The sequence below is a fragment of the Chrysemys picta genome, chromosome 6 (genome assembly GCF_011386835.1).
Source record: "Chrysemys picta bellii isolate R12L10 chromosome 6, ASM1138683v2, whole genome shotgun sequence".
Taxonomy (NCBI): domain Eukaryota; kingdom Metazoa; phylum Chordata; order Testudines; family Emydidae; genus Chrysemys; species Chrysemys picta.
In genome coordinates, this window is record NC_088796.1 from 126,145,654 (window position 1) to 126,165,995 (window position 20,342).

Genomic DNA, 20,342 nt, shown 5'->3' on the forward strand with positions numbered 1-20,342 from the left:
AGGAATTTGTTTACCTTCGCAGATGTGTCACTGAAAGTTGACAGCATGAAGGGATCAACCTTTTTCCTCCAAAAGGTTGTATCATGAGCTAAAGATCCTTGTGATTTTTTTCCCCTTCAAGCGGCAACAAATACACAATTATGGTACCCAGAAAGTTGGGCTACAGCCCCCATAGAACATCTGCAAAGATGCTCATTTTGCTTGGACCGAGTACTGATTGGGAATGGACAGAGCATTTTGGATAAGTTAACTGTTTTGCTACTGAACTCAAGCCCAATCTGGACTGGAGCATTTGTGAACATTTGAGAGAGTAAATTGTTTGTGGCCAGGAACAGACATGTAAGTGCCGAAGCACCACAAGAAAGGCTGTTCATGGACTCATTTCTGTCTCAGCCAGCAGCAGAACGGTCTGTGTTTCCTACAAAGATAGTTGGCCCAATTTGCCACTCACTTTCAGTGACAAATGGCTGGTGTAGTGGGGATCCAATTTGTGAGGGCATCCAGGCTCTTATCTGATCAGAATCAAACCTCCAGTTGTTTTTAGGATCACTTATCTCTAACCTTAGTAGAGAAAAAAAAGACAGTGGCCAGTAAACATAGGGGTCTTGTCAACATGTTATGCCAAGCCTTTTATATTCAAGCTAAACAGATTCACTGACAGATTTAACGTTCACTGAAGTCTGTTTCTCTCAGATCTTCTACGAGCACAGGAATAATAAGATATGCACCTTGTTAGCTAGGGATTAGACCTGAGCAGTGTATATTTAATTAGAATCTAAAGAGATTATTTCAGTGTTAGAGAGGTCTACCAGAAAGAGAAAAAACAACATAACCATTTCAGGAAGATGGATACATCTGTGCCATCCAGGGAAAAGTGAGGGTGTTCTTAAATATTCTAAAAACATGTAAGGTAAAGGGAAAAAATTGACCTGAAGATTTAGTATGGGTCATTTAATCTGTTTGCTTAAGACCTGTCCTCCCACGGACTCACCTTCAACACTATTAACGAATAACTTTCCTAATGACATTCACTCTTCAAAAGTGTCCTCAACCCCTGGCCGTCCCAGGGGCAGCGTTGCAGAGCATTAGATCTCCTTGTTTGGGGAGCACACCGGAAGGAGGAACACTTTTCAGACAGACAGTATTCCTGGGATAACATATCCCAAGATCTGGGAATCTAAGAGGTTCACCATGAGTATCAAGGAAGATGATGTGGAGAAGTTTCTCGATGGTAACCCTGCTTTTGCCAAGCAATACTTTGATAAGAAACTGAGACCAGAGCCACTGAGCAGCAATCAGACATCAGAGGAGAGTGAGATACTTTTTGAGTTGATCCAAGACATGCAGGAAAGCATTAACATGGAGAAGGTTGTTTTCAAGACTCTAAGAAGAATCAGCTGTCTCATCCACGCAGACCGCTGCAGCCTTTTTATGTACAGGCAAAGGAACGGCACACCAGAGCTAGCTACCAGGCTTTTCAATATCGAGAAAGACAGCACGCTGGAGGAATGCTTGGTGGCGCCAGATTGTGAAATTGTCTATCCTTTGGACATGGGCATCGTGGGGCATGTTGCTCAAACCAAGAGAACTATGAACATCAAGGATGTCAATGAGGTAGGTTTTCCATTGGTTTGCTCCGTTAATGGAAGATTCATAAGAACTAGACTTTCTATCAGGGTTTGTAGAGTTAAGGAAAATGATGAACAGGCGTAAGAGAAATCAGTGCAGTAGAAGTCTCATTTACTGTACCAATGGTAAGGCTGGAAACCAAAGACATGGTTGGGATGGTTCCCTTTCAAAAAAAAAACTTTCCAATGTATTGTGTGAAATATTTCACGGGTATAAATGAATAACTGAGTTGTCAGACTGTTAGTGCGCTCTGAGAACAATGCCTTGTGTCACGTTTTATATTGGCTCAAAATGGAAAACTCACCTAATTAAAAAAAAAAAAGGTCATTTTAGAACAGCAACTCAGACACTTGCTACTGTCTAACCCTGCGCTGTCGACACCCTGAGGCACTGCACTGAAACTGCAAGCCCTTAGAGAGAGTCCAGAAATATTTTACCCCCCCAGGAACTTTTTCTGGCTCAAGTTTCTACCATCCAGTGCAGGCTCCTGCTCTTCAGAGATATTTTTGTGAGCCAAGGATTCGAGCCATCCTTAACACTGATATGTGAACTCTCATCAGAAGCAGTGAGATATAAACTTTGCTCACACATCTCACTATTCTTAAGGGACCTATAGCCAAGGAGTTTTATTTTTATAGCCTTATATATTCATATATGACCATTATATACCCTAGTTGAAGCATCTGAATCCAAACTGAAGCAGGCTAATCTGAGTTATAATCCATGTGACCCAAATATGATAGCTGGGATTACTTCATATATAGTTCTCTCATAACAACTCGGCCATCTGTCTATCCAGTCAGCCGAACCGCATCACTCTGTCTTACAGGATAGCATGTTAAGTGCTGGGGTTTTTTGTAACCATTCACTGCACTAAGAGCGAATCAGAGGAAAGTAATACGTTAACAGTCACATTTGCCATCATTCTCTAGTCTGCGTTTCAGAGCAGGGAGCCCTCTGAGAAAGCTCCATTTCTGTCAAGTTTCACCTTAACTATTGTCATTCCTTGTACCCAATGTGTGCACCCATGGTAGGTCCTGGTCATGGAGGGTGAAGAGCATCGTGTGGGAGGCCAGCGTAGGGGTTGATGCATGGCCGTAGTATGTTTGTGTAGGTCACTGCTGCTTACAATGCAGACTGCAGCCTATTGAAACAATTTGGGCTTCAAGGTTCCTGCTTTGAGTCCTAACTACAGTGCATTGCTGAGAGAGCCACCAGGGCAGCCAAAGGAAGTAGACACAGCAGGCAGAGATGCCATCTATCTACCTGGTAGCACAGGGAAGGCTGGGAGGACTCAAGAAGGTTGTTTAGATCAGTATTTCTCATGCTTTTTTGATACCAGGGACCGGCTTGCTGCCTTCCTGAACTGTTTCAGGGAGATCTCAGGGACTGGCACCAGTCCACAGACCGGTCGTTGAGAAACACTGGTCTAGATGACTGGGGGCCACAGCTCCAACAAAAGGTGCTATCTCATTGGCTAGCTCTTCATAATGTTTTTCCATCTCTTCTCCCCCCAGCATCCCTTCGTGCCAGCATCCTTTCTTTGTCCAGAAGACAGTTTTATTTTAGACCAGTGATACCCAGACCTCAGTGGTTCAGGAGCCAAAATTAGCGATCAACATTACCCAAGAGAGCCACAGTAGTGTGAATTCATTGTTTCATTTACTACGGTACTAAATATTCAAATGTAAACAGTATGACAGGGGAAATGTTTTTATATATGTACTCATTCTCATAGCAAAATGACTGACCAAGTATTATTATTTTATCAACTACAATTGGTTAACGATATTGTAAAAGCCTCCTGATTGGTTAATAACTTAGATTGGTTAATACTTAAATCCCACGGTGGTTTAATATCACGTGCTGCAAACAGCCGCAGGAGACACATGAAAAAGCCCCTTGTGGCTCGCGAGCCTCTGGCTGAGTATCTCTGCTTTAGACGCTGGGAGACAGTGACATGCATATAGGGTATTCCTGCGCACTGCTGCTGGAGCAGTGCCAAGGGGACTTAGGGCTGCCCTCTAGGGGCAGCTGGGGATTCCCCTCCTGTAGAATCCCTGGGTGATGCAAAGCCAACTCTGTGCTATCCAGTCCCAGCACACACACCCCAGCCACCATGTTCCAGAGGTGGAACTGGGTGTGGCCTTTATGGGGTTTGGCAGAATGCTCTGGTGATCCTGGGCTGTCTGAACAGCTCGTTGACACACAATCTGGCCCCATATTTATGAGAGCCCAGCACGATGCTGCTTCATTCCAACACACAATTCTCTGCTCCCCAGAGGGTAGTAACTAAGTTACTGCTGGGTTATAAACAGCAGCACTTCCCCGTCTTCAGCAGCTTGGCTTTTCCAGCCAGCACACTGGCAGTGGAGTGAAGGCTCAGCTCACACCCCACCCTGCCCACATGCATAGGGTTACCATATTTCAGCAAGCAAAAAAGAGGACGGGAGGAGCCCCGCCCTAGCCCCGCCCCTGCCCCTCCCACTTCCCGCCCCCCCAGAACCCCCAACCCTCCCCCCGTTCCTTGTCCCCTGACTGCCCCCTCCTGGGACCCCTGCCCCTAACTGCCCCCCAGGACTCCACTCCCTATCTAAGCCTCCCTGCCTCTTGTCCCCTGACTGCCCCAACCCTTATCCACACCCCCACCCCCAGACAGACCCCTGGGACTCCCACGCCCCATCCAACCACTCCCCACCCCCTGACAGCCCCCCCCAGAACTCCCAACCCATCTAAACCCCTCTGCTCCCTGTCCCCTGACTGCTCCGATCCCTCTCCCCACTCCTGCCCCCTGACAGCCCCCCCCAGAACTCCCAACCCATCTAAACCCCTCTGCTCCCTGTCCCCTGACTGCTCCGATCCCTCTCCGCACTCCTGCCCCCTGACAGCCCCCCCCAGAACTCCCAACCCATCTAAACCCCTCTGCTCCCTGTCCCCTGACTGCTCCGATCCCTCTCCGCACTCCTGCCCCCTGACAGCCCCCCCCCAGAACTCCCAACCCATCTAAACCCCTCTGCTCCCTGTCCCCTGACTGCTCCGATCCCTCTCCCCACTCCTGCCCCCTGACAGCTCCCCCCCAGAACTCTCAGCCCCCCACCCCGCTCCTTGTCCCCTGACTGCCCCCTCCTGGGACCCCTGCTCCTAACTGCCCTCCAGAACCCCACCCCCTACCTAAGATTCCCTGTTCCTTGTCCCCTAACTGCCCCCTCCTAAGACCCCCCCAACTGCCCCCCAGGACCCTACCCCCTACCTGTACCCTGACTGCCCAAAACTTTCTCCACTCCCCCCAAAAAGCCCCCCCCCCGTTTCTTGACTGCCACCTCCAGAACCTTCCTGGCCCCCTTACCCTGCTGCTCAGAACAGGGTGTTGGGCTCTGTGCGAGCCGGACACGTGGCTGAGCTCCCCAGCACAACAAAACCGGGTCCCTGGCCCTGCACAACAAAACCCGGTCCCTGGCCCGGACCGGACTGCAGGGGAGAGCTGCCCTTGTATCAGCACAAAGTGCTCTCGCTCCCGTTTTGCTACGCTGCATGGCAGAAACCGCTCCCAGTTGCAAAAGGGGAGGGCTGCACTTTGTGCTGATACACTTGCTCAGAATGCAGGGCGGATCCGGCTCCTCTACAGCTGCTCCGGAGTCCAGCCCGGGACTTCCCTGCAGCCCTCCCAGCCGCTCGCTCTGCTCTGCCTGGGGGGGAAATCCCGGACATTGTGAGTGCTTTACAAATTCCCCCCGGACGCTATTTTTAGTACAAAAAGGAGGACATGTCCGGGTAAATCCGGACGAATGGTAACCCTACACATGCACCCAGGGAAGGGGGCATAGCACTCCTTAACCCTTCTGCTCCTGGGAGCAAGTCGACCACAGACACGTAAAGGGGTCCTCACAGGGAGGTTGTCCAAATGACAAAGGAGATCACAGACCCGCACCTGGGAGCTGTGGGTACTCAGCAGCTTGGGGGGCGGGGTGGGGCGGGTCAGGTGGAAGGAGACTAAAACTGGAGTCAAAATGAACCTACCATGATTGCAACTTATGAGTTTTTCTGGAGAGAATTTCCTGGTCCTTGGTCTTTCAGATAGGGACCACTGCTAAAATCTCTCAAATGGGTGAGGTCTTTCCAAAACAAGTTACATGACAACTGTAGGAAAATAAACATTGGCGTTTAATAAACTCTGAATGCATGTTCAACCACCTCTATTCTTGTTAACGTGACGCTATTCCCTATGCCTCAAAATATACTTTAGGCCAAGCTTCCTTTAGGTGGCTTCACCGAGGAGATTTTCTGGCTTTAAGACTGCTCACATTTTGGACTGTGCTTTGTTTTTCATTTTTCCCTCTTTTAAACAGTGCACTCAGTTCAGCAGATTTGTTGATGAACTCACCCAATACACTACAAGGAACATCCTTGCAACTCCCATCACGAATGGCAAAGATCTAGTTGCTGTGATCATGGCCATTAATAAGATGCATGGCCCATTCTTCACCAGCTCCGATGAAAGTGTAAGTGTCCAAAAGATCCAATGTAGGTCAGTTTCTATTGTGCATGTATCTTACTTGGGGTGACCAGATAGCAAGTATGAAAAATCAGGACTGTAATAGGCACCTATATAAGAAAAATCCCCAAATATCGGGACTGTCCCTATAAAATCAGGACATCTGGTCACCCTAATCTTACTATGCATAATATATAGGCTCATCTGGACTAGGGTTGTTTGCAATAGCGTAGCTACACTGGTGCCAATTCCCTTACTGTAGACCAGTGGTTTTCAACATGTGGTCTGGGGACCCCTAGGGGCCCACAGACTATGTTTAAGGGTCTCTGAAAGGTGACTATGAAAATAAAGTTTCAGACCCCAGAAAAGGCATTCTGTTTTTCTGATCAATCAAAAGCATGTGTATAGCCCCACCTACAGGTCTAAACCTGTAAGTGTTGTCGTTACCTCAGAAGCCCACAGTTTAGCGCTCTTTCTCACACTGTGTCAAATGCTGTGCCAAGCATGTGCAACATTTATAACTGAATTCTGTTCAGTCACTTTTCAGTCTAAAACTTCTATAGTAAGGATCCGCGGACCACCGGTTGAATGTCCACATTCAAAATTTGTTTGGGGTCTGCAAATGAAACAAGTTTGACAACCACTGCTGTATTGTAAAATGGGCTTACATGGGTGCAGCTTACCTCAATAAATTACCAGGGCAAGTCACACTGGTAACAAGCCTCCCCTTATATCAGCACAAAGCAAAGTATTGACACGGGTTGGTTGGTGTGAGTTTGAGCAACAGACTAACGTAGTTGCAGTGGTACTATGAAATCCAGTACCCCCAGGGCCACTGTTTGGTTCAACTCAACACTGTCTGTTTTCCATTTCAGCTTTTCCTGAAGTATCTGAATTTTGCCTCCTTAAACCTGAAAATTTATCATTTGAGTTATCTTCACAATTGTGAGACTCGAAGAGGCCAGGTAAGATAAAGAGGCGGATCCCAGTAACTGTTTCATTGTCTAGGTTCAGAGCTATTTCTCCTGTACCATCAGCCAGGCTGAATATCTCATTGACTAGAGAAATAGGGATAAAGACCCCAGAGTAGCCATCCTCTCAAATTCACTCGGCTCCACATGGGTACAAGTGTCTGAGTGCACAGCTGAGGGCAAAATTAGGGATTCGTTTTTCTGAGTGGTAGAACCATTTGTCCATTCTATTAATAATTCTTATTGATGAGATTACTCAGTATTAGCATTACTTGCTCTTTAATTCAGCTGAACAAAAATGTTAATTACACATAATTACTAAGAAACTGAATTTCTTAGTAATGCTAAATTATCCAGTTAATGATTAACTAATATGCATTAATACTGGAGGTTTAGCTGTAGCAGTGGGGGTTGATAGGAGCAGGGGAGCAAGAATAGAGAAGGGCGGAAGGGGAATATATCCTAGTATAGTCCCTTTCAAAATCTGCAACTGAACCCAGGAATCATGAGTCTCTACACTCCTCTACTATCAGCAAATAGCTGCGCTACTATAGGCAAAGTCATCCCCACCTGATGGAACTTGGGTTTTGGTTTTTGAGTGAGTTATTTTTGGGATGCAACTTCCTAGCCTAAAAGAACTTTAAGGTTGCAAAAGTCTTCAAGTTTGAAAATGCTAGAATTAACCTTGCCTGTGCAACCCTAATTTGACCTCCTTGTGTATATGCCAAATTAGGGATGTCCAGGCAACATTAATTCTAGCATTCCCAGCTTCTAACTGAAAACTTTGCAACCTTAATGTTAGTTTAGTATATAGTTTGGGGGATGTCATATTTTACTGACTTACAGAACAGCCAATTGCCACTGCTAAGTGAATTTTAAAACAGTAGGTAATTTATTCAATTTCGGACTATTCAATTCTGCATTACACAGCTTGAACGTGGGATTTTACAAAATGCTGAATGTTGGCTTAACGCTGTTCTCAATGAAGTCAATGAAAAAGGTCGCACCCTCCTAACCGAGCTGGAACAAGCAGAGTTAGCAGACCCTAAAATACCGTACTGTTGCATTTCTAGGAATCTGTGATATCTAAATATTAGTCACATATTGTCTCAAATATACTTAGCTTTCCAGAAGGAACGGTCTACAGAATTGGTTTTATTCTTCAGGTGCTGTTGTGGTCGGCTAATAAGGTATTTGAGGAGCTGACGGACATCGAGAGGCAGTTCCACAAAGCTTTTTACACAGTGAGAGCATATTTGAACTGTGATAGATATTCAGTGGGCCTTCTGGATAGGACCAAACAGAAGGTAAGCATTCGTGTGTATGGCAAGATAACACAGCAAGGGTCTTTAGGTTGCTGCTAAACGTGAATTGGGCAATTTCTGGCATTAACTTTTGTCTTAACAGTGTATGAAATTCCAGGGTGTAGTCCAGACCAGTGGGGAGCAGTATCACCCCTGCCCTGCAACCTGGGGCACCTCACAATGCTTTGTTGTTGTAGCTTCCAGCTTGGGTGGCTCACAGACAGCCTGTCAGCATGCTGGTCACACCCTGAATGTCTGTGTGTAACCACAGCCTGGTCCAGAAGCTCTGACCCCAGCAGCCTGTCAGCACACACCAGCCAGCCTCTGGCTTCCACCAGCCTTGGTTCTTACTTGCAGGGTGACCCCAACACAGTCCTGGATTTTCCACAAAAACCCGTGTTTAGCACTCTCCAGCCCTCTCCTGGACAGTCTAGCTATAGGTCTTGTCTGCAGAGATGTTTGTTCCTGGCCCCCTTCCTTGCCAAAGAATGGCCACTTCATAGGTGATGGCCCATCAGAGGTGATGACACCTGGCTAGAGGCATCAACTTGTCCTTTGTTTAAGAACTTGGGGCAAGATGGGTTTGAACATGCGCCACCAACGTAATTTGGGTGGAAATTCATAACTTTACATATTATGTTGCTACATATGTTCTACCCTGATATTATTGACCAGCACGTTATTAGTTTTCAAATGATACTTTACAAGGCCTATTTTGGACAAAGATTATTCTGAGTGGGTGGGGTGTGAGTACAGGGGTGTGAGTACAGGGGTGTGAGTACAGGGGTGCATCTGGTCACACCATGAAAATACAAATCAGTTCTGGATCATGATTATCTGAATGGAAAGTATAATGCAAAAAATGCCCCTCTAGCCCCCTAAGAACCTAATGCGGGAGGGGGTAGAAACTGTGACTGGGAGTTGGGGAAGGGACTACAAGTTATGGGGAGTAGGGACAGGGACAAGGAGACAGGACAAAGATGTTGAAGGGCATGGGGCAGAAGGGTCCAACCTCTAGACAACACTCTCTCCAGAGCCTGGAATGGAACCTAAGATCCCAGAGTCTCACCATTCCTGCTGTCAGCAAATATCTCTGAAAACCCAAGGCAAAGGGTCCCATCCCCCTCTAGCACTGGTCCGCCCAGCAATAGTAGGTTGTTCTCCTCCGTCAGTTGCTCCATTTGCTGAAGTGACAGGGGGTTGTGCCGTGGATCTAGAGTCCCACCTTGGCTCCAAAGTGGTTCAATAGCAACGTGATGCTACCTGATGAAGTTTGTTTTTTCAGTTTGCTTTTTAAAAACCTAGACAATTACATGAACTACACTGAAATGCCAGCAAGGTTACCCAGTCAAGTACTCCAAAGACAGGAAGTGCCAGAATGAACTTTAATTAAATTCCCTTGTGCATATGCATGAGGATACACTCTTTAATTATATGATCACAAACTTATCTCCAAATGACCCCTGCCTCATTCAGTGCACAAGATGGATCTGCTCCGGGGGTGAATCAGGGTTGTGTGGGGAAGGAAGCTGCTGTCTGTAGGACCCCTGGCCTGGCTGGTTGCAGAATTTGGAAGATGCTTAGTGAATGAGGCAGAGGTTTTCAGGAAGACAAAGGATGGCTACTTCAGCTGAACGCGTCTCTGGGAAATTGGATTCTCTTCCTGCCTCTGCTACAGAATTCCTGTGTGAGGTTGGGCAACTCCCTTGCATCAGACTTTTCACAGACGGTCACTAATTGCGTGTTTCGCATTTTCTGGGGGCTTGACTTGAGGTCCTTGTGTCAGATTTGCAGAAGTGCCGAGCACTCACAGCTGCGACTGCAGCCAACAGGAGCTGTGCTGGGAACCCATGAAGTGCTCCATGATGCGAAGTACTCTGAAAACTCAGATCCTAGGCATCTTCAGCTGGGCACCCAAATTACGTTAATCTCTGTACCTTGGTTCCCCATCTCTACTGTGTGGATAATAGCCCCACTCAGCTCACAGGCATTGCTGTATGTGAAGCACTCAGATACTATTGTGATGAGAACCATAGAAAAGCCTGGGAGGAAATTAATAATTCTGCCTTCAGAAGAGGGTTTGAGTAGTGTTCGGTACAGGAGGCCTGGGGCCATACACTGAACAAGGAGGAGAAAACAAAATAGTGAATAATTGCTCATTAAGTGAGCACCATCCATCCTGTGCACTGACTGAGAGGGGTCCTGTGGAAATGAGACAGTCTCATCACATCACATACTGTCTTATGCATATGTACAAGGGGGCCAAATTAAAGGTTACCTTAACTCTGGCATTTTCCTAACATCTGAGTGCTTGAATTGGCAACATTAATGTTTTTCACGTAAGTTTTGGTTTAATGTAGAGAGCATCGTAGAGGTGCATGGCAAATTATAATAGCGGTAGTAGAACCCCGCCTGTTTCTATATCCTACCACAGGTACACTTATTTATACGTATTAAAATTAAAAGTGTTGGGTTTTTTTTTAAAACAGGAATTTTTCGACGTGTGGCCAGTTCTAATGGGTGAAGTTCCACCTTATTCCGGCCCCCGGACTCCAGATGGCAGAGTAAGTGGATGACCTAGTATCCTCCCCATCCCCCAACTGTTTACTCTCACCACAAGCTTGAACCAGGATTTTTTTCTTTGTAGGAAATAGTCTTTTACAAAGTCGTCGATTATATCCTACACGGAAAGGAAGATATTAAAGTTACCCCGTGAGTAAGCGAAGCTTTAGTACCATGTCTAGAGCTATTTCTATTGCCTCTGTGTAGCACAGACTGATAGGATATGTGTCTGAAAATGAAGGTCTCCCATGAGCTAATAAACAGCTGAAGGAACAATGGAACATGGGATTGTAGGGTTAAACACGTATCAGTATTTGTTGGTTGCTTCTATTTAGCAGGAATTCAGATTAGAATGTAACAAGCAGGCCACTGCATCACTGTGGTAGCACCCACTCACAGGTAAAGTCACCACTTCTGTAGATACACAAGCCCACCTTTCCATTCCTAGCCCCTTCTGCCCAGTCCTGCATCACCAGTTGTCCAATCCTCCCATTCAAACATCCTCTCTCCTGCCTTTCTCATTCACTGCCGGGTCCTCTGTCCACCCTGTCGCATAGGCTCCGCCTCAAAGCCAACTTTCACGCTTCTTCCTCCCATGCCCTACATCCAGGTGCAGTAATTCCTGTCGCTTTGACACGTCTAGAAACCATCCTCTATTCTTGCCATGAGATCTTTCATGTCGGCCTTTGTCATCTCTTGACTTGATGCCTGTAACAGCCTCCTGCTTTAGCTTGCCCTGCGAACTTTCCTCACCTTCCAAATTATTGCTGCCGAGAAATGCCTCTCCTAGTTTGAACCAGGTCAGTCCCTTCCCTGAACCCATCACTAGCATCCCCTAGCCACCCACTTCACATAAAATGTTTGTTTTCCCTCTCATAATTCCCCTTATAGCTGCCCTCATTGACTGCACGCCACCCTTTGAGATGCCTGCCCGTGTACCATGCTGCCTGCCTTATCAGCCCTGGGTTGCCTCCTTCCACTTTGGTCTCTGCCCTCCTCCATGCAGTCCCCTACACATGGCATGTCCCCGCACTCTCAGTTCTTCAAGATAGCTGCCTCTCCTTGTGCAAATCCCTCCTTAGTCAGAGCACACAATGCTAGTGCACCAGTGTGCAACAGGGAGTATGTCACCTAGCCTAGTTTTAAAAAAATCTAGGGCTGTAAGTCTTGACTACCTCTTGGTCATTTATTGCTTTGTATCTGTTTAATTCTGATGGTGAGCTCTTCCACAAGGCTCTGCAAGATTAGACCTGTTACATTTCCCTTCTTCCCATTGCCCTATTTTTCTTTCTTTCTTTTTTCTTTCGCATATTGAAATTTAGAACCATTAAATACACCCCCAGTCCTATTTCATATCTAGTTACACTCAAGATGAAAAACTGGGAACTGATTGGAATACGCCATGCAATACTGAACCCTTTGAATCCTCTAACTCATCTATTGCCCCATCTGTTGATAATGAGAGTCTGATCCTATGAATTTTAACGCATGTGAGTAATCCTTGTTCACACAAGAAGATCCTTTGAAATCAACAGGACTACCTGGCTGACTAAGGATTAGCCGTGTATAGGGTGACCAGACAGCAAATGTGAAAAATCGGGACGGGGGTCGGGGGGTAATAGGAGCCTATATAAGAAAAAGACCCAAAAATCGGAACTGTCCCTATAAAATCAGGACATCTGGTCACCTTAGCCGTGTACATGCGTGCTGCATGATTAACCAGATATGTTCCAGCTCTACAAAAATCTCCAGGAAATATATGTAATCTCCATCTTTAATTTTTATTATACACACACTTTTGTTTCATTCAGAAATCCCACAGCAGATCACTGGGCACTTGCTACTGGACTCCCAACGTATGTAGCGGAAAGTGGCTTTGTAAGTATTTGACGAGAGCGTCATTGAGGGTTTCAGAAAGTCAAATTAATGTTTACTTTCAACTATGGAAGACTTATCAATTTAGCTGCTTTAACTAGATTTAAAATTGAGTATTTTAGAAAGGAGTTTATTGAACTTTATGCTACCCATTTGTAAAACGAAATATTTTTATGATCTTCTAGATCTGCAACATTATGAATGCTGCTGCAGATGAGATGTTTAAATTTCAGGTACTGTGAAAGCTGTCATAGCTGTTAAAAACAGACTTGTTAAAATAAATGTAATATAGATTCATTTTTTTTTTACATACAAATTCCTGTAACTTGTTGCATTACCGAGTTCACTTAAGAAAAGCACTGATGCATTTAGAAAATACATTTTATATATTCAACATCTTTCTGCTTGCTGTTGCTTCAAGGAAGGTCCTGTAGATGACTCAGGATGGACTATCAAAAATGTATTATCGATGCCAATAGTAAATAAAAAAGAAGAAATTGTTGGTGTTGCCACATTTTACAACAGAAAAGACGGGAAGCCATTCGATGAACAGGATGAGACCCTCATGGAGGTACAAGTGCTTACCAGCTCCGAAAGTAGCTTAGGTGTTAAATGGGAACCCTGCCTAAGACCAATAATTCTTAGCAGTACATGTGGTCTCCAATGTTTTGCAGCCCCCCATATTTTCTTTGATTGTGGAGGTGTAACTCAGTAGCTCTGGGTCTAAGAAATTGATTCATAGAGAGATTTTAGGCCATTGCAGATTTAGTGGTGACATGCCCAGCTTCTGAAGGGAATGGTACAACACCTGACAAGCATTTTCAAGATCTAGATCCTGTACACTCAAACAGAACTAGCAAGATCATTTGCAATATCAGCATCTAGGCAATCCAATAATGTACATGAGCTGCAGAAGAGACTATGGAACGGAGAATGTTGACACACTGAAACTACGGTAGGAACATGTGTTTCACACCCAACTCTGGTTTAAGCATTCTTATGATGGCAGACACTGAACAGAAGCCTGCCCAAGACTCGCATCACCTTCGATATTTACAGCGAAAAATGTAATATTTAAGTTGAAGGGGGCTGGAGGGCACCTCTACCGTGATTTCATAAAATAGGCCAAATCCGTAGCTAGCTTGAGCAGTCATAATTCCACTGAGGTCAGTAATTGCATCTACCTACAGCCGGTGTAACTTGAACCACTGTTGTTAAGAAATGGGGGGAAATCATGCTGCTAGCTTTATTCCTTTCTATATAGCCAGCTCTTGGCTGTTTCATGGCAAGGAGATTTATTCTTGAAAGATTTAAGTGTTTTGTTAACTAGGAAGTAGACAGATGACCAATTCATTTCACATAAGCCATTGAACAGCTGAAGGCAAAAGTCTTTGGGTCACTTGGGGTATGTCTACACTATAATAAGACATGTGCAGCTGGCCTGTGTTAGCTGACTTGGGCTTGCACTGCGGGGCTACACAATTGCAATGCAGATGTTTGGGCTCGGGCTGGAGCCTGGGCTCCGGGACGCTCCCTGCTCAGCTGTCATGGGCCAGGAATGGGTGTTTTATTGTAATGTAGACGTACCCTAGCAGCATGGCACAGATCTGAACCAGAGACCAAGAAGGCAGTGAATACCTTTGCATCCTTTTCCAAATCGTGAAGCGCCCAGTCTTGTTCTCACAGTTCTCAGTATTTTCCTTTCCCAGCTGCACAGTGTATCACCAATCCTTATCCACACCGGATTCACTTTCGATTGGGGGCCAAATCCTGGCTCCTTGACCCTCTACAGTACAGACACATTGTGCAGCATGGCCAGACATCTCAGCTAAGGAGTTGAGTGTATCCCGAGAGTAAACGCCTCGTTGGGCAGCTGCAGAGCGCCTATGCTTTCAAGGAGTTTTTATACTGAGGCCTGTTGATTTATTTCCAGCCAACTAGTGTAACGATTGTTCCCCTAAAGGATGAGGCCTTTGGCTGTTTAGATAATTGTAACAAAAGGGAAGTCAAGAGAGAAACATAGTTCCAGTAATGTCTAGACGTAACTTTGTTAAACAACCTGTTAGGTCCTCAGTCTGTGTCCCAGTATCTCTGCTGAATGACTCGTCTTGCGGTGCTAATGTCTCCCTAGAGAACACATGAATGTTACCGTTAAAGTTTTAAGCTTGATCCTGTAACCCTTACTCACAAGTAATCATTACTCACACGATTAGTCACAAAGGCTAGCAAGGTATTACTCACTCAAGCAAGCAGTTCTCACTCAGAGTTTGCAAGAACAGGCCCTCTTTACTACTTCAGCAAGGGGAAAGGTTCTCATTTGTCAGAGAGCAACTTGGAACACCAATGCATTTAATGGCAGAATGTCAGTTTCAGTCTCAGACTAAAAACACCTGACTGGCTATTTAAAGGTTTTGGGCCATATATACTAAGCCAGAGTGTGCTGTGTTTTGCTATAAGCTCTGGGAGGCAGGGCATTTTGTTCACATCCATCTATAAACCTATTGGTAATAAGATGTGTTAGACTATGAGGATGTTTTCCCTAGAAATAAACCAATAGCAATCAATGAGATACTTTAATGTGCTTAAGGAGGGTTCCCCTGTTTCATGGTTTCTTTTCTTTTTTTAAGTCTTTGACCCAGTTCCTGGGCTGGTCTGTCCTCAACACGGATACTTATGATAAGATAAACAAGCTGGAGAATCGCAAGGACATTGCTCAGGACATGGTGCTGTACCACGTGAAGTGCGATAAGGATGAAATTCAGGAAATCCTGGTACTGCTTTTCAGTTTATAATCAGCGTACAAACGGTGAATGCTTAAATAGCAACTGAGCCTGAGAGAACTTGCATTTATGTAGCATGTGTTGTCCCAAAGTGTTGTATTTTACTACATGCATTTCTAAGGCACCCATCACCACAGAGTGAGCTTCCATTACGTAGTGGCCCATCAACCTACTAGTATATTGGCCATAGTCTCTCCTGCCCCACCCTTGTCAGCGCTGTGATACCACCTTCAATAGGGACAGATCCACATAGCTACTTCCCAGGAGCTTCCAGAGCTCCACTTACCTAAGGCCTGCACAGAGAGATGGCTCGTGATATGTGCCTTGAAGATGGTAATGCTTCCGCTCAACCAGAGCTGACCAGAAAGAATTGCATTGCTGAAGAACTTCTGCAATTAATTTTAAACAAGCTGCATACGTACAGGTACACTTTACCATTGAGATGCAGTCACCTCTGGGGTGGGAGGGCAGCTGCCAGGTGGACAATGGTTGGGCAGGGTGGCAAGACCTTAGCTAAGGAAAAGCAAATGGTCATTGCTTAGTATTAAAAATGTATTTCAGTGCTAGCCCTGCAAACTCACTATAGGCTCTGAGAGGTAAGATGGGTTCTTTCCTTCTTGGGCATTATCAGGGGTAAGCAGCTTTGCGGGACAAATCAAGTCCTCACTACATCTGTGCAACTCCAGTAGCCATAGCTGGGTTTCCACCGATTTCACCAAAAGCACAGTCTGATGACAGTGACGTTGAATGGGCGTAGCTGAGCCTACAGGACTTCTACTCCTTGTGATGATGCTTGAGACAGAGAACCCAGCTTGAGTGTCAATCCCCAGAGTGAGTTTGGAGGACAAACAGTTTTTTCACTCAACAATGGAGCAATGCGGGGAGGGATAGCTCAGTGGTTTGCGCATTAGCCTGCTAAACCCAGGGTTGTGACTTCAATCCTTGAGGGGGCCATTTAGGGATCTGGGGCAAAGATCTGTCTGGTGATTGGTCCTGCTTTGAGCAGGGGGTTGGACTAGATGACCTCCTGAGGTCCCTTCCAACCCTGATATTCTATGATCAGAGAGATGCCTTGCATATGGGAACCCACCCCCACCACTGTCAGAGTCACTTTATAAGTCAGAACTGCCCCTTAAGATCAGAAATGTAAGTAAGGTTCAGAAGAGAACATGTGTTTGGAAGTTGGACTAGATACCACCCCAAACGTATGCAGCTTTAGTGCTGATTGTGGAGCAGCTGGTAAAATTAACATGTACGTGATCTCTGTAGCCAACACGAGAGAGGCTGGGGAAAGAACCAATGGAATGTGAAGAAGACCAATTGACGGTACTACTGGTGAGTGCCCATGCACCATTGACTTGACAGTAAAGGCAAATAAGAATCTGTTTGGCAGAAGTGGGAGAACACTATCCAGGTTCTTATAGTGACACCCCTCAGCATGGTATCTGGTGACCTCCCAACAGAAAGAACAGAACTCCCTCCTTCCCAGCCATACAGGCACGTGGCGTAGCCTAGGATAGTATCATTACAGGGCATGCCTTCCAAAGCTCTCGGGAACAAACCCCTGGCACAAGGCATTACCTAACCAGCACAACTGAGCCCCTACAGAACAAACCCTACTGAGAACCAGCTCAACCGCTAGGATCCTCCACTCATTTCGCTACCCAGAGCCAATACAGACCTAGGGCCGCCACTGGCCTCTTTCACCAGTCCATGACCGTTTTCAACTCTGACACATGAAATCCACTTGGGGAGGCAGATCTCTTCTGCTAAATCCCAGCAGAGAAACCAAAATGGACTGTCGCTGGAAGAAGCACTTTTGCCTTTATTGTTACCTAAAAAGCATGTTACAGTACTGATCTCTGAGTAATCTGAAAGAATGCAGCAGCTAGGGTAACCAGATGTCCCGATTTTATAGGGACAGTCCCAATTTTGAGGTCTTTTTCTTATATAGGGTCCTATTACCCCCCACCCCCGTCCCGATTTTTCACACTTGCTGTCTGGTCACCCTAGAGACAACCCATGTGTGGCTTTTTGTGGAATGGCATGCCCCGCATGGAAACAAGCCAATCTGTTTCTCTTTCAGAAAGAAGAACTGCCAGATCCCATTCAGTCTGAGATCTACGAGTTCCACTTCTGTGATTTCAAGTGCACCGAACTAGAGCTTGTGAAGTGTGGAATTCAGATGTACTACGAGCTTGGGGTGGTGAAAAAGTTCCAGATTCCACAAGAGGTAGGTGTTGGTTTCTGGTGAGATGATACAGAATGATGCCTGGGGACTCCCAACCTAGTTAGATCCCCCTGGGAGGGAACAGTGGCTATTGATTTACAGGTTTCAGAGTGGTAGCCATGTTAGTCTGTATCCACAGAAAGAACAGGAGTACTTGTGGCACCTTAGAGACTAACAAATTTATTTGAGCATAAGCTTTTGTGGGCTAAAATCCACTTCATTGGATGCATGCAGTGGAAAATACAGTAGGAAGAGATATATACACAGAGAACATGAAAAAATGGGTGTTGCCATACCAACTCTAACGAGACTAATCAATTAAGGTGGGCTATTATCAACAGGAGAAAAAAAACTTTTGTAGTGATAATCAGGATGGCCCATTTATAACATTCAAAAACCAGTCGGAGAACACTTCAACCTCCCTGGACACTCAATTACAGACCTAAAAGTCGCAATTCTCCAACAAAAAAATTTCAAAAACAGACTCCAACGAGAAACTGCAGAATTGGAATTAATTTGCAAACTGGACACCATTAAATTAGGCTTGAATTAAGAGTGGGAATGGATGGGTTGTTACACAAAGTAAAACTATTTCCCCATGCTAATTTTTCCCCTACTGTTACTTGGGATACCCACTTAGAGCTTCTTGGACCTTCACCAGAAGCATCTGCTACCAGTCACTGTCAGACACAGGATAGCAGACAAGAAGGGACCACTCATCTGATCTTTCTTATTAACATTACAACTTGATACTAAAAAGTAGGCTTCCTACTTGGGCCAAGAACTGCAGCTGTACTGGCTAAGTTTTCAGCGCTAACTTGCTCTGAGCTATCACAAGAATCACTGCCTTTTTATTACTCATGTGCACAATTCACCGCCCATGCCTTTGCAACAGAGCCTGGAAAAGAGAGAGAGAGAGAGACTGGTTCTGAACCAGGGTCATGCCTGTACTTAACATATTACTTTGCTACTCTACTGCCAGACACAGAAGAGCCTTCTGAAGCATCTAGTGCATAGTCTGAAAACCTTAATTCTTCACATTACTGTTGAATCCCACCTTACTGTAAAGAGTTAATAACAGTCATACATGGATTATTTCACTTTTTAAACAAGATATTATGGTTATAAAATATGGGGTCTATAAAGAGAAAATAAAACAAAATGTTAAAAGTTTATTTCTAAGTGCATTAGATTACCATCACTAGGTTAGGCAATTGCTTTTGTCAGCTGTAACTCCTAGCTGGCTATGGAGCCATACACATCTTTCAAAAGAAGAATCTAGTTCATTAATCACACAACTGAAATGGTAGGAGAAAAGATAACAGAAAATGGAGCTCAGGGGTGGGATTAAGAAACAATAGTTATCCCCATTCAACACTAGACTACATATAGAAACCAATGCCACCAAAGTATCCAACCCTTTTCTATTATACAACCCTGACCTGACGTTTTCCTCAGAGTTATTTCCCCTCATTCTTTCCATACGTCCATCAGACAGCTTTCTCCCTAATACTAACTAAGAAAACAGAGCACCTACATTTTCAAGACCCCAGACTCCTCTGCTTCCCAGCATGCTTTGCTAGAAGACTGAGAGGGAGGCTCCCCCTCCTTAACTTGGCATAAGAAAGGCTAATACTTTTTTTTATCATCTATGAACAAGTTTTGCCACTGCCTTTTCCTGTAATTCTTATCTGAAGCTATATTATCTTAGTTTTGTACAACTAAGGAAAAACCTTGATTTCTCTCCCCCCCCCGAGGGCTCAAGGAAAATAAACACCGTTTGTTGAAGAGTCTCTCTTTAAAAAAAATCAAAAAACCTTGAGGGTCTTTCCTAATTCTTAGTGACCACTTGTTCTGTTACAGGCTATACGATAATAAAAGCAACTCTATAATATTGATTTGTAGCTGATTGCTTTTGCTTCAAGAACTGTTTTTTACTAATTCTTTATTCTCATACATTTGTTCCCCCATCGCTCCCAAGCACTATAAACTAGTTTGCTTCTGAGGCAAATCTGTTAACATTCTGATCAAATGCTCTCCAATTTGTGCAGGTGCTGGTGAGATTCATGTATTCCGTCAGCAAGGGTTACAGGAAGGTTACTTACCACAACTGGCGGCACGGCTTCAATGTGGCACAGACCATGTTCACGCTTTTAATGGTATATCTTATGTACGACTACTATGTTTTCCCTCTTAACTCCAAAGCATAGTTTTATTTACAGGGACTCTTATGTAGTGAATAGAAATCTTATGTGTTTTCTTACAAGTCTCTGCCAAAGCCCTTTTTTGAAAAAGTCTTGTTAAGAAAAAATACAAAACTTAATCTAGAGAGTAATTCACACAAGGCAAGTGGGTCTCGGTCCCCCTCTAGTGGCTGGTCCACATAAATTTATGACCCTGATATTACTTCTAGCTCAGGGGTAGGTAACCTATGGCACGAGTGCCGAAGGCGGCACGCGAGCTGATTTTCAGTGGCACTCACACTGCCTGGGTCCTGGC

The 20,342-nt window shown here is 45.1% G+C and overlaps 1 protein-coding gene across 1 annotated transcript in view; it reads left to right on the forward strand.

Annotated features, from left to right (window-relative positions):
* The first annotated feature begins 1,109 nt into the window (after positions 1-1,109).
* Positions 1,110-20,342, forward strand: part of PDE6B (phosphodiesterase 6B) — a 41,453-nt gene continuing 22,220 nt past the window's right edge. The window contains exons 1-13 of the mRNA XM_065549800.1: positions 1,110-1,614; positions 5,976-6,128; positions 6,997-7,086; positions 8,259-8,399; positions 10,886-10,960; positions 11,044-11,108; positions 12,770-12,836; positions 13,019-13,066; positions 13,255-13,404; positions 15,461-15,604; positions 16,883-16,948; positions 17,700-17,846; positions 19,895-20,002. Of these exons, the coding sequence (XP_065405872.1) occupies positions 1,192-1,614; positions 5,976-6,128; positions 6,997-7,086; positions 8,259-8,399; positions 10,886-10,960; positions 11,044-11,108; positions 12,770-12,836; positions 13,019-13,066; positions 13,255-13,404; positions 15,461-15,604; positions 16,883-16,948; positions 17,700-17,846; positions 19,895-20,002 (1,677 nt within the window). The 5' untranslated portion in view covers positions 1,110-1,191. The remainder of the gene's footprint in view (positions 1,615-5,975; positions 6,129-6,996; positions 7,087-8,258; positions 8,400-10,885; positions 10,961-11,043; positions 11,109-12,769; positions 12,837-13,018; positions 13,067-13,254; positions 13,405-15,460; positions 15,605-16,882; positions 16,949-17,699; positions 17,847-19,894; positions 20,003-20,342) is intronic.